At 37.2% G+C, this 14,340-nt stretch overlaps 3 protein-coding genes across 5 annotated transcripts; 1 reads left to right on the forward strand and 2 right to left on the reverse strand.

The window, feature by feature from the left end:
* The first annotated feature begins 349 nt into the window (after positions 1–349).
* On the forward strand, positions 350–6,125 carry LOC108204587 (auxin response factor 15). 2 transcript variants are annotated; one of them, XM_017374106.2, is made up of 12 exons: positions 350–466; positions 635–917; positions 1,264–1,320; positions 1,440–1,619; positions 1,736–1,820; positions 1,938–2,028; positions 2,114–2,272; positions 2,890–3,009; positions 3,110–3,185; positions 4,330–4,489; positions 4,590–5,653; positions 5,818–6,125. In XM_017374106.2, the coding sequence occupies exons 2-11, from the start codon at positions 645–647 to the stop codon at positions 5,513–5,515; spliced, it is 2,127 nt and encodes a 708-aa protein (XP_017229595.1). In that variant the 5' UTR covers positions 350–466; positions 635–644; the 3' UTR covers positions 5,516–5,653; positions 5,818–6,125. The 2 variants fall into 2 exon arrangements, with proteins under 2 accessions (XP_017229595.1, XP_017229596.1); XM_017374107.2 differs by having other exon boundaries at positions 5,863–6,125.
* A 799-nt stretch (positions 6,126–6,924) lies between these two features.
* Positions 6,925–8,206, reverse strand: LOC108215526 (serine/threonine-protein kinase-like protein ACR4). 2 transcript variants are annotated; one of them, XM_064085870.1, is made up of 2 exons: positions 7,766–8,206; positions 6,925–7,693 (listed from the first exon to the last, which is right to left on the reverse strand). In XM_064085870.1, the coding sequence occupies exons 1-2, from the start codon at positions 8,070–8,072 to the stop codon at positions 7,050–7,052; spliced, it is 951 nt and encodes a 316-aa protein (XP_063941940.1). In that variant the 5' UTR covers positions 8,073–8,206; the 3' UTR covers positions 6,925–7,049. The 2 variants fall into 2 exon arrangements, with proteins under 2 accessions (XP_063941940.1, XP_017243496.1); XM_017388007.2 differs by having other exon boundaries at positions 6,925–8,206.
* A 1,844-nt stretch (positions 8,207–10,050) lies between these two features.
* LOC108204366 (receptor-like protein kinase HSL1) lies at positions 10,051–14,119 on the reverse strand. The gene is made up of 2 exons (XM_017373760.2): positions 11,136–14,119; positions 10,051–10,824 (listed from the first exon to the last, which is right to left on the reverse strand). Exons 1-2 carry the CDS (start codon positions 13,744–13,746, stop codon positions 10,430–10,432), a joined length of 3,006 nt encoding a protein of 1,001 aa, XP_017229249.1. The 5' UTR covers positions 13,747–14,119; the 3' UTR covers positions 10,051–10,429.
* Positions 14,120–14,340: the final 221 nt, after the last annotated feature.

A 14,340-nucleotide genomic window follows, 5' to 3' on the forward strand; every position in this document is an offset into this window, starting at 1 on the left:
CAGTACCGTTAAACACAATTTTTTCCGGATTTGATATATTTTACATAATGTCTTACCGTTCTGATTTGACCAATCACTTATAATCAACACTATTGTAAATGTTATTATAATGTGAATTTCAATTTGCGGTAAAAATTGAAATATTAAATAAATATTGCTAATTCTTATAACCTACTAATATACACATGTAGGAGAGTATATAAATTTTAAGTATTTAATATAAATTTTCTATTATTAAAGAGCGGGAATATAAGCCACGAATTTAGCTTTTTAGGCATGACAACAATACACACAGAGACGTACGCAAATACACATACATGTATGTATGTATGTATGTATTTGTGTAAGTAAATAAACAGAGCAATAACAATCACTTTATTTGTTTCTCTGTGTGCCACACAACAAAGAAAGAGCAGTAGTGTGCAGCAGCAGCTCTTTGCAGCTGCCTCTCTACATCTTTTTGCAGGTTACAACCACTACTACTCACAAAATCACACACATACACATACACACACTTGTATCTATATATCACCCACACATCTCCATCTCAATTTATAATACAGCTCTTCTGTATAGAGAGAGAATAATATTACAGCTATACAGATTGATTGTGCTAATAGTGTTGAATTTCTAGGGTTCGAGCGATGTGTGGAATGATTGATCTCAACACGGTGAATGAAGATGATGCGGATACGACGCCGTCTGAGTTTGATTCGGCGCCGGTGAAGTCGCCGGCGGTGTGTTTGGAGCTGTGGCACGCGTGTGCGGGACCGTTGATATCGTTGCCGAAGAAAGGGAGCTGCGTAGTGTACTTGCCGCAGGGGCACTTGGAGTATGTGGTGTGTGATTATGGTGATGATGTTGCTTCTCGTCTCCCTCCTCATGTCTTTTGTCGCGTTGTTGATGTCAAGCTCCATGTAAGTCCTTGTATCTATCTCTGTGTGTTTGTGTAGTTGTAGTTATGTAATTAAATTCTCTTTGTTTTGCTCACCTGTAAATGTGTAGTCGTAGTTATGTGAAACCTAAATGTGCAATTAATCTCTCTCTCCCGCTCTCTCTCCCTGTCCCTGTGTGTGTAATTTTGGAGGTTCGGTATATTGAATGCGATTAATGTTGTGTGTGCCGGTGTAGTTTTGGAGGCTTGTTATATTAAATGTGATTCATATCGTGTCTGTAGTGTGTAATTTTGGAGGTTTATTACGTTGAGGTGATTTATATTAATGTTTAGTTAGGGTGATATGTTTTTGTTTTAATTGTGTGTAGGCAGAGGCAGCTACAGATGAGGTGTTTGCGCAAGTGTCTCTGATTCCAGACTCACAGGTGTGGTATTTTAGTGTGTGATTATATATATAAAGGAGAATTTGATTCTTGAGGTAACTGAAGAGGAATATATGGTAATATGTTAAAATTGGGGGCGGTGTTGTGGCTGTCTGATGCAGATTGAGCTGAATTGGAAGGAGGGGAAATCTGAAGTAGTAGTTGAAGACGAAGATGTTGAAATTGCGGCGAAAGCAATGACACCGCATATGTTCTGCAAAACTCTTACTGCTTCAGATACGAGTACACATGGAGGTTTCTCTGTTCCTCGTAGAGCTGCCGAGGACTGCTTCCCTCCACTGGTATACAATGTTCAATCCATTAATTATTATTATTTTTTTTTATGTTGCTGAGTTTTTGTTATTAGCATTATATATTTACTAATTATATATTTGTGTGCTGGGGTTGTGATCTATAGGATTATAAACAACAGAGGCCATCGCAAGAGCTTGTAGCCAAAGATCTGCATGGTTTGGAATGGAGGTTTCGGCACATCTATCGGGGTATGTTACAAGAAGTTTGAGTTACCTAGTAATTTGTTTACATATCGACTTTAGTTTGTTTTGTGTTTCAACTTTCAACCTTTATTGCTATTATTTTGAAACTTGAGTTTTGATCAGGCCAGCCTCGCAGACATCTGCTAACTACTGGTTGGAGTGCATTTGTCAATAAGAAGAAGCTTGTCTGTGGAGATGCTGTTCTCTTTCTTAGGTATGGATGCTATGGTAGCTTCTTATTTATTTAAAAAGATGTATTCTTACCTTTTCATTCTTTTAATATTAAAATTTAATGATAGGGGTGGTGATGGAGAACTGAGGCTGGGGATCAGAAGAGCAGCTCAAGTCAAAAGCGGCGCCAAGGTTGCTGTAGCTTATAATGAGCATATGAACGATATTGCTTCTGTGGTCAATGCTGTTTCTATGAAAAGTGTCTTCAACCTCTGTTACAATCCAAGGTACATTTTTAAGATGTTTACTAACACTGTTTGGTTTTCTTAGATGCTGCTGACTGTTTTAAGGAATTTAAACTTGTTGCATACATTTAAAATTTATTAAGTTTACTATGAAGCCCTGTTTTTTCTAGTTATTTTGCCACCAACATATATTTTGTTTACGTCATAGAATAATCTAAATAAAAAATTTTAGGTAGCAATGCAACGCAGGTCACCATCATAATTCATACCCTCATTATAAACTTTTAGCAGTCAAATGGTACTTTGTTTTGTGAATTGTTATATCACCCTACAGTATTTTCTTGTGTTTTTCTATAGCCTCATATATATGCTTGGTAGGAAGAGTATCTAAAGCTTCCTAAATATTTAGATTTCCGCCTTACAATTCCACCACCAAGCTGAAAAATTGTCCTAGGTTTAGTTGTCACATGTCCAATGAGTTATAGCAAGCTGTTTTGTTTTTATCTCCAGTATCTTAAATGATATGAAATTGCACCTGACCTCCACAGATTGCAATATTGTTGTTACTTTGCAGTATTGTACTATTATGACTGTTGTGGGCCCCCCCTCTCCTGTTCTGACCTTGTTATAATTGTCTCACAGTTCAATTTATCTTGTAGGTCTAGCTCGTCTGATTTTGTAATACCATTCAGCAAATTCTCGAAGAGCCTAGCTAATTCGTTCTCTCCTGGAATAAGGTTCAAGATGCGGATTGAAACAGAAGATGCAACAGAGAGAAGGTTAGAACACCATTACTATATTCAGTACGACTATTACTACTACTACAAGAAATAAAAAAAAATAAGTGAATGTACATCTAATAACTGGCCATGTTTACAGGTGTACTGGACTAATAGTCGGTACTGGTGATGTTGATCCTTTGAGGTGGCCTGGTTCTAAATGGAGATGCTTAATGGTATGAATCCAAATTAGCTTACCACTGTGTTGTAATTTTGTGCATATTTGATTAAACAACATCCTCGTTGCTTTAGAATGTTAAAAACCCTTGCTTCAATATCTTAAACAATGGTTTCAGACTTTAGTACATGAAGTTCAAGTACTTGTCATTTTTCTTTAAGTATTAAGGTGATCAAGGTGATCTTCTGTTGTTGTTATTGTGCCCATTTTTTTCGGCCCTCTTCTAACAGTAAAATCTACTAAAGGAGATCTAGAATGCTGTTAAGTCAATTGTCTTGATTTGTGTGGCAATAACAAATCCATTTCTCTTTTCATCGAGTATGTTAAATTTTACAACATATGTTTTATACTTGTCAACAGTAACCATTTCTTAGTTTATGGAGTGCAAGTTCATCACATAGCACACATGATGCTACCTTCTGGATATAGAAGCTTTTATGTTTGTATATTTACATTTAGTTGAACGAATATGTAGCAACTAAACATAGATTTAGCATGTTAATTAATATGAAGGCATGTCAATCTGATGGTATTAATGACTTGTGCATGCCGTAATTCGAATTTGTATCAAAGTCGCCGAAGCATTATTTTTTTCCTTCACGGTTCTTGATAGAAATTCTGAGTGAGCTTTATCTTTGATTTCTCAAGATTAGCTTGGGTGTAAGAAATTTAATGAAGTAGTTTGAAAGGTAACCAATGGTAGCAACTGGCAATTTGGAACTCCGAAACTCATCTGGTACGCAACAACAAAATCCTACCAATATATGATTGCCAAACCTGCATAAACCAATATATGATTGCCAAACCTGCATAAACCAATATATGATCGCCAAACCTGCATAAATTCTGGTCTACGAAATATTACTTAATACTCTTACACTTAATTTTCCAGTGCTGTCACTTTAAATAACAGTGTTGATATTCTATGATGCACTTTTTGGGTGCTTGATCAAAATGATCGTTTAATGAACGACAAATACTGAGACATTGGTGCATGGTGACTAATACCTATTTGATCTACATAAACAACATCACTTCAGATAATTATAATTTTTGGATGTTACTACTTCAGATATAACTTTAATAATGAAGTACCTGTGTGACCTTTAATAATGAAGTACCTGTGTGAATAATTATTTCAGGTTCGATGGGATGATATGGAAGCTACCCGACATAACAGAGTATCTCCATGGGAGATTGAGCTATCTAGTTCTGTTCCGGGAGCCAGTGGTTTGCTTTCACCTAGTATGAAAAGGAGCAGAATTGGTTTTACAACACAACCAGATTTCCCCATCTCTAGAGGTATATCTTAGCTACAATTTTTTATATGTGGTCAGTTTAGTTCTGCTGGAGTGCTTTCCTTTTTCCGGATTGAAAGCTAACGTCTTTGTACTTCTTACAGATGGGACAGGAATATCGGACTTCAGGGAATCTTCGAGGTTCCAGAAGGTCTTGCAAGGTCAAGAAATTTTGGGTTTTCATGCCTCTTTTGATGGTGTTGATGCTCGAAAAAATCACCCTCCCGACCCGAGGGGCTGTTTTCCTGGTTCAATGAATTGGGACTCAGCAGTAGGTAATGGTGTGAGGTCTGTCATGGGAAGTTCTGAAATTTCGTATGACGGGGTTAACTTTAGCGAATCTTTGCGACTCAACAAGGTCTTGCAAGGTCAAGAAATATTATCAAAGCGTCCATATGGAGGATGTCCCACTGTCAACCAGATGCTGGAACATAATGATCCTAGATTTATAGAAGGTGCTCGAGCAGTAAGCGGTGGAACTGAGTGGCCTTCGGTTATGCAGGGTTACAGTACTTGCATGAGGCCCTCGGCACCATTGGTCCGAAAATCTCCAATGTCTTCTGTTCCAGTGTTCCAACAACCAAGCAATCCAGACCCTAAATGTGGTGCAGTAGCATCTCGGGGTAATCTCACCTCATCCTCACCCTATGGGCGTAATAGATTTGAAATGGAATCTCAACAAAACCTTGCTTCTTCTGGTCTTCTTAACTCACATAAACAACTTGGGTCGTTTAATCTTCCTCTCGAAACTCAAGCATCAAATATGGGGAGTTCAAATTTAGTTTCCTCTTGCAAAAGTAGTTGTAGACTCTTTGGTTTTCTTTTGACTGAGGAAAGTCCCGCCATCTCTAAAGAGAGCAATCCTAGTCGGATTCAATCAGCATATGTTCATAAAGCCCCTCATCATCCTCGGGGTGACGAACAGTTTAATTCGAAGCCTTCATCAATGACCAAAATTGTGGGAGGCAGCTGTACCAAAGCAAAAGACTTGTATAACGTAAGGGATATGCTTCTTGATATTGCAATGTAGCAGTAACTGAAGTAATTATTACAACGCAGTACCCCTCTTTTCTGAGTTGGACATATCTGAAAGGTTGGGTTTCAAATGTATATTGAAGCTGCCTCCTTTTCTATATGGCAACAGGGTTGTCTGGTGCTCTTATTGAAAGTAAGTAAAACTTATATTATCTATAATTTTTTTCCATACATTATGTTTACATAGACCTTGAATATTTTTGTGTTGATAAAGTGACATAGTTTTAAAAGTATTTAATTGCAATTTAATGTTCGGCTTAGTATATGGTTTATAATTTTACCCCATCATATCTGCAGAATATATTTTCGGCAAGCTAAAGTTGATATTAATGAAATCTACAGATGCAGAAGTTGTGATGGCCAGATTGGTGCTTGTAAGGTAATTCCTGGTTCCACAATCTATCTTAGGTTTGACAAACAATTGTAGCAATTATATATGTATGCTTTGTTGTAAACTGAAGGATCACGTTAAATCAGCTCCTTTCTATTTTTTGTTGGTTGAGCTACTTGTTTCTGTATAACATTGTACGGCAATATGCGGAATTGGTTACTGTAGAAAATCTCAATATTCAAGATTTAAACTGTTAATCATAGTGATTATGATCTCTCTAGGCTTCATCCAAATTGTTTAGATTGCTAGCTTAACTAAGTCATTTAAATGCTTAAACCATAACTTTAATTAGTTCGTCATTTTGTTTTATGTATGGAGTTTTCTCTTTTCTGGCTGTATTTTACATGTCTGGCCTATTTGAGGCTTCTGAATATAAGAGAAGCGAACAATTGCCATTAGGAAAGAAAGTGATAGCTGTGAAGGACCGAAATTATCAATTAATCGTTCTTCTGAGGTAAATGTTAGTTAACTTTCTTCAGGGATGTGTAGCAAATTGTAGTTACCATCTTATTGTTAAGAGTAATATGAGGTACTAAATTGTTCACTAGCTTTCAAATATGTGAACACCAAAACTGCCGGCAAGTGGCGACATTCAATAATCAGAGTTACTATAGTAACTTGGTTCCCAGAGATGAGAAAAATACTGGACTTCCCATTTTGTATGAAAAATATAACAACCAAAGCAACTGAGACAACATATAATCTTTGTTTACAAGATAACAACTCTTTCCTCGCGTCTCCTGACCCTAAAGTTGTGAGTGTGTGTGGGGGTTTGGAACACATTATCTTAGGTATGCCTTCATATAATTCAGCACATACTTTCATTACACTGTTTGCTATATTTCACTACCGCAAAAGTGGTGATCATCTCATAAATGATGAACGAAATGTCGAAGTTGAAACTGTATATACGAGAACCTATTATTATTACCAACATGCCTTTATTACCAAGGGAAGATGGATATTGCTGCCTTGAATCAGAGTAGAAGTTTCAGCCATCTAATAGTGTGGAGTGACGCTAGAAATGCATGAACATTATGAATACATCATCCAAGCTATACAACCGATTAAAACAATAGAATTAATAATCTCCTTTCAACGAAGAATCTAATGTCTGAACGATATAATGAAGCTGTATTTACAAAGACCCAAAACTAATAAACAGAGCCCCCTCTTCCAAATTGTTTAAAATGGCTACAACCTGTACAATAGAGGGTCTATTTTTCCTAGAATTACCGACGCAGGCTGCAGCAACTTTGGCCAATCTGACAAGAGGCTTCATATCAGATGGAATCACAATTCTTGTATCCAAAAGTTGACTAATCTTCGTTTCTTTAATCAAAGGCAAAGCCCATTCAACAATATTAAACCCTTTCCCACTTCTCCTTCCACTTAAAATCTCTAACAAAACTACACCTAATCCATAAACATCGCTCTCCTTAGAAGCACCCTTCTTGTTAATCCAAAACTCATCATCAACATACCCTACAAGGCCTTCCTTCTCTTGAGGTGTCAAAAATGATAAACCATAATCACAAATTTTAGCAACAAATTTTAAATCAATCAAAACATTTGAAGACTTAACACAACCATGCACTATTGGCGGCATCACCACTTCATGCAGATGTTCGATCCCTCGAGCCAGACCAGCTGCAACCTTTAACCGATTTCCCCAGTCCAAAAGAGCCACTCCCTCAGAATTCCCATGTAGATAAAACTCTAAACTGATCATCCCCACGAACTCCGAAACAATGATCCTTTCCCCGGGTGCCTCCGAGAACCCTAGTATAGATACTATATTAGGATGTTGAACTGCACACAGAGACTTTAGCACTGATGAGAACGTAGAATTACCAGCATTGCTCAAAACTAACCGCGGATGAATCCTTTTAACAATCACCATATCTCCTCTTGACATCACACCTGTATACACAGTTCCGAGCCGGCCTTGCCCCACTAACCTTCTAGTGCTGAAGCCTTCAGTAGCTTCATCGACATCGATCAACGAATATATATGTGCAGACTTCCTGGTAGGAAGAATTTCTTGGCCTTTCACCTGCTTTTTGTTGCATAGGATGATGATCAGGATGATTACAAGAACAACGAATGACAAAATCAAAAATGAAAGGGAAATATCATAAGCAACATCATGAGTAGTCATGGAAATATCAATCAATCTTGAAGATGTCTATATGACTATAAGTTATCGTTGAGTACAAGTTATTGGTTGATTGGAGAAAAGATTAGCTTGGACGGCTGAGAAAGGTGCATGAAGAGTGAAAATTCAACATATTAAATATGAACATGGAATTCTAAGAGCAGAGGGATAGGAAAGGGATGTTTATATATACGTTGCGTAAATGTCAAGACTTTGAAAATTAAATTATGGTTGATATGGTACGTTATGGAACTTAGAAAATTGTAGGACAAGATTTGGTTAATGTTGGTTTGGGGTTGGCGGCCCCCTAATTTGTCACTTTTCACCAAAGGTTTAACCACTTATATTAGTGATAACCATGCTTCTGTTACTACTATCTTCAAGCGACTCTGGTCAGAATTGTATTTGACATGTGATTGTAGAACTGTTTCTCGCATTTCCTAGGATGGATCCTCCAGTAATGTATATATTCCTGTATTATAGCAACATGTAGCATATCTCAGATAATTTCTCCTTGTATCGTAATAAATATTCCCTCCACCCCCTTCACAATTGTATATATGAAAGAACAAGTTGCCACACAGACTTTAATACTTCTTTTAGTTATATTATAATTTGTTTATTTTTTAAATAAAAATTTAAATGTATAATTTTATTATAAAAAGAAAATCTTAAAATAAATTATAAACCTATATTTTATAAAAATATTAAAGTGCGTGCGGAGTAGGAAAAAAAATGAATAGAAATGACTGGAACAGATAGAGTAAGTAATATCAGATACTTTGACTTTTTCTCCATATGACCTTCACGTAATGAATTATACCGAAATACATTTTATTTCGTATACGGAAGCCTTTCATCTAATCAAGGGGTATGCAGAGGTATTATGTTTTAAAATTTTAATAAGATCAATTTAAACAAATATTATATATTAAAAATCAAATATTATATATTAATATTTTTTTTAAAAAAATATCAATTTAAACAAATACATAGCGAATCATCCTCATCATTCTTATATGTTGAGTGGGTTCTCCTTTAATACCCTATTTCTATTGGGCTTCTGAACAGAGATATATACGAAATATCACAAAGGGGTCAAGTTGATTGGAAATAACCAACTGACCCTCTACAAGCCTTTGCAAAAGCAAGTCAGATGCACCAAGAAAGTTTCTAATTTGCATTAACCGGATTCTTTATATTTGAATTTTCAATCTAAATATTACTGTAGTGTATATATCATTCGTCACATTTCTGTTATTGAAAATTATCTCAAAATAAAAGTTTATCCTCTGTCAGGGTCTGAGTCTCGCTTACACGAAAATTTATCATAAATAAATAGTTCTCGCTAGCTATAAGCAAATATTGAGAAGAGAAAAGAGTAACAATAACCTTGTACTTGATTAATGTACAAGATAATTAGTTAATCGATATAATAGATTATTATGATATGAGAACTCACAGTCTATAGCTACTTGAATCAAAATTCCACAGCAAATCAGCATCTCTTATGTTAATGATCATCGCACACTCAATATAGTCAAGTTTTTCGCAGAAATATGAGTTTGTTAAAACTTAAATTTTGAGCATTTCAAACAAAAATACTAGTGCAAATCATGCTGGCGTTGCTGCAGCTTTTTATCTGCTCTACAACTGCACTAGTAAGTTGAAAAAAACATTGAATCCTTGTTCAGTTACCGTCAGCACAAAAAATGTTTTAACTGTGCCACTCCTAGACCTATTTCCTTTTCCTCACTAATTTCACAAAACACCTGCATATCTTCCTTAGAAAAATCAACGTTGGCTTCCCAAACTAACCTCTTAACACTTCTTTTCTCTATCAGAACTCAAGAAGAAGAAACTGCTGGCCTCTCATCTCATCCTGCAGTGTTGCAGTAAGTGGTCCCTTTAAGCTTTTAAATGAGTAAAATGTTCAATTATCCAACGATTAACAAAGAGTTACCACAGGTAACTTCTCAAATCCGATAAAAATAATTAATAAGTCAATTAATATAAAAATGTACATACAAAACACACAAATACCACCAACCTCTTGTTACCGAGAGAAGTGGTATACAGGAGAAATAGCACCAATACTCGCCTGACCAATATAATTTAGTAGACTACAATAAGCCTAAACGCATAATCGCCAAACCTATATATGATTCGAACTTTTTTTAAATACCGCATAAAAACATCTTCTTGCTAGGAGAAACATTAAGAAATACTAATCAGAACTAAAAGCATTGAGTAGTACCTATCAATGGAAAAACAATAAGCAATTAGTTGATGAACAAGAAGAGCTGAAGCTTGACTTATTCTTGTCCAAGTATCTGAAAATTTGTACAGCAAGAACCGTTTCATGCTACACTTCCTTGATCTGATGCATCTTCATAGTAGTATGGTGATAATTTACCGTCTTTTTTAACAATCTTCAGCTGATTGTCGCATCCTCCTATCTCGTGTAACATTTTAACAACTCTTCTTATCGATGGACGGTTGATAGGGAGCGGACTGGTGCAAATAAGACCAACGTTGAGGACTTTGCATATTTCTTCTTTGAAACAGGAATCTAGTTTTGGGTCGATGACATGGTCTATGCCTTTCTGATCCAAACTTGTGCAAACCCACTTCACCAAATCTTTTTCTCCGAATTCGGGATCGACTGGCAGTCTTCCTGTGACTAATTCAAGAATGACCACACCAAAGCTATATGTATCGCTCTTCTCATTCACGCGAAGTGTGTATGCATACTCTGCAGTGCACATAAAACTTGTTCAAAGCTAAGGTTTTATAAAGGCAAAAACAAATATTTTATCGTGGCCAAGATCTAAATATTGACAGCCATTAATTGCTTACTAATTAATTTACAAATCCAATGGCACATCTTGATAACATGAAGCAAAGAAGACAAAGAATAGTGTAATGCAGAAGGCTATTGATTTGTGTTTATTAAGTGTAGGGTACTCAGCTTATATGATATGAATACTTTGAGTCTTTAAATTGCAACCAGACAATGATATTCATATTTAACTCGAAACGATATGCAGTGCATCGCTAACTAACCTGGTGCAATGTAACCACAGGATCCTGCAATGACAGACATGGAATTGTTTCCCTTCCCAATAGCATCAACAGCCTTTGCCAATCCGAAATCCGCCACTCTAGCTCCAAAATCTTCATCAAGCAAGATGTTATTAGATTTGACATCCCTATGCACAATCGGTGGAACACAGTCATGATGTAAATAGGAAAGTCCTTCAGCAGCATCCATCGCTATTTTGTACCTAGTTGGCCAATCTAATAAACCACTTTTGCTACTATGAAGCAAATCACCCAAGCTACCATTAGGCATATATTCATATACCAAAAGCTTGCAATCTCTTGTAGTACAGCAACACCATAACCTCACAATGTTTTTGTGCCTTATCTTCCCAAGTGTCTCAACCTCTGCATCAAATCCATCATTACGACCCGAGCCTTTCTCAACATCTCCATTCCCATCCACCAATTTGGATTCTCCCCAAAGCTTTTTCACGGCAACAGCCTCACCATTACGCAAGACAACCCTGTAAACTTTACCAGAAGCCCCGCTTCCTATCAAATTATCCTCATCCAAAGCACCCAATATTTCATTTTCACTAAAACCCAATTTATGAAACGACATCAATGTCCATTTTGATTTATCATTCGCTCTTTTTGCCAAATTAACATTCTTATACTTCCGCAAGAACAAGACAAGACCCACAATAAGTACCACACCCGAAAGCAAAAAGATAATCCTTAGCATCCAAACATAACCCATACTCCTTGCTCCACCTCTACGATCACAGAGACTATCAATTTCTTTACACAAACCAGGATTCCCCACAAAGCTATTCCTATACATTTGCTTAGCATAAAGCTCAGGGATATGGCCCGTGAATTGATTGCTTGATAAATTAAGCTGATTAAGCTTTAAATTCTGCAATCCCACTGGAATATTTCCTGAAAACCGATTTCCTGACATATCAAGATAGTTAAGCCCAGATAAGCTTCCAATTTCCTCAGGTAAAATCCCGGAAAAGTCATTATCTGCAAGATTCAGCTCATATAGCTTCTTCAAAGATTGAATGCCACTTGGAAGCCCACCCGACAAATCATTGTTATGGAGATCGAGTCTTCCTAACTGTTCAAGCTTCACTATACTTACAGGTAGAACGCCACTAAATCGATTCTCACTTGCTGAAAAATCTTTTAAATTCTCCAAGAACCCAATCTCCTCAGGAATATTTCCTGAAAAGTCGTTCTTGTATATAATCAGAGATGACAAAGCTGACGCACCAGCAACTGTTTTTGCAATTTGACCCGAAAAAGAGTTTCCAACAAGCTCAAAGAAATGCACATTAGGAAGCCCCCAAAATCCAACCGGAACCTCACCGGACAAATTGTTATACCCGAGCCTGACCCGTGTCAAGCTCCTACATTTGCCTAAACTTTCTGGAATCCCCCCTGAAAATGAGTTATTAATCAGCAAAAGCTCCTCAAGAACACTTTTTTCACACAAACTCGAGGGAACTTCACCTGAAAATTGATTACTCGACACATCAATCCACTTCAAAGGTGAATTCATCCCAAGATTCTTAGGCAATTCACCGGTTAAACGATTACCAAACAACCTAAGCTCATACAAATTCGAAGATTTCGCAATACTCTCCGGCAATGTTCCTTCAAACCTATTCTCATAAAGATTAAGTGACTCAAGTGGCAATGAACACAACTCCTCTGGAATCCTCCCACTCAACTCATTCATCGACGCATCCAACAATCTCAAACCCTTCATCTTCCCCCACCCGACGCTCGGTAACTCACCGGAAAGCGAGTTATTATACAACTCAACCTGAACCAAATTAGTTAACTCAGTCAGCCAACTAGGAACCACCCCTTTCAACTCATTAACCGCCAAATCCAAATCAATCAACTTACTGAGTCGACTCAGCGAGTCAGGTATCTCACCTACCAAGTTACAATCACTCAACCACAACACCTCTAAATTCACCAACCCACCGAACTCCGGCGGGATCCGACCCGGCAAAAAGGGGTTATACGACAAATTTAACTGCTTTAAACTCGAAACATTTCCTAAAAACCCGGGAATTTCCCCATCAAACAAATTCTCAACAAGTGATAAAACCTCTAGCTGCCGGAACTTACCAAAACTCGCCGGAATCTCGCCGGAAAAATTATTCCCGGTCAAATCAAGAACTTTTAAATTTCTAAGCTGAGATAAAGACTCGGGGAGCATACCTGAGAGAAGATTCTGAGCAAGATTCAAGTACTGCAGAGATGTACACGTGGAAATACCCTCGGGAAGCGTGGAGTTGATTGAGTTGTTGTAGAATGAAATTGAGGTCAAATCTTGAAGATTACAGAGGACCAGAGGAAATGGGCCAGCAAGATTTGAGCTAGAGAGATCAACTGAGTTGACAGAACGAGTTAAAGGGTTGCATTTTATGCCAAACCAGTTACATGGGCTAGTGTTGTTTTGTGTGTTCCAGGTTGATAAAGTGTTGTCCGGGTCTGAAAGACTGAGTTTGACTCGGTGGAGATAAAGGGCTTCTTGGTTTTGAGCCTGAGTTGAAGCAAGTAGTGTGAAGAGCAGCAGTGAGAGCTGAAGAAGATGCATTTTTGAGGCCATAGTCTATAGATACAGATAGATACAAAGATTATGAAGCGTTTAAGTATGGAAGAAGGGGAAGAACAAGAGGTTTGATAGACATGAATGTGTGTGTGTGTGTGTACGAAAAAGAGATGGATTTGATGTAATGGAGTAAATGCAAAAGAGTGATACGGCCGACAATTTGTTAAATTTGATGGAGAGAGTTCTGCAGAGATGAAAAAGTTTCAATTTTTACTAGCTTAATCGATAAAGTTTTGATTTTTACTACCAGTACTGTAGACTGTAGTGGTGTTTATAACTCACTAATTGTACTTGAGGTTAATAGTATGTTTTGGACCAGTCTAGTGAAGACTCAACTCTCAAGTACCTTGTTTTTTTCATTCTGATTTTGAGGGGGAAATGTTAGTTGGGTCATGTTTGTATTGTGCATGTCAACACAGAGAGAGACTGGGCGAGATAGAGAGAGGAGGGGGAGAGAGAGAGGAGAGGGGCCTGTATAAATTGTTGTTTCTGGGTGCAAGGAGGCAGCAGAATCTGAGACACATTTGAAACAGCTTGTATTCACGGATGGACTGTAGCACAAAAGGTTAAGCCAATTTTGTGCTCTTCTTG

The sequence above is a fragment of the Daucus carota genome, chromosome 1, assembly GCF_001625215.2.
Source record: "Daucus carota subsp. sativus chromosome 1, DH1 v3.0, whole genome shotgun sequence".
NCBI classification, from domain to species: domain Eukaryota; kingdom Viridiplantae; phylum Streptophyta; class Magnoliopsida; order Apiales; family Apiaceae; genus Daucus; species Daucus carota.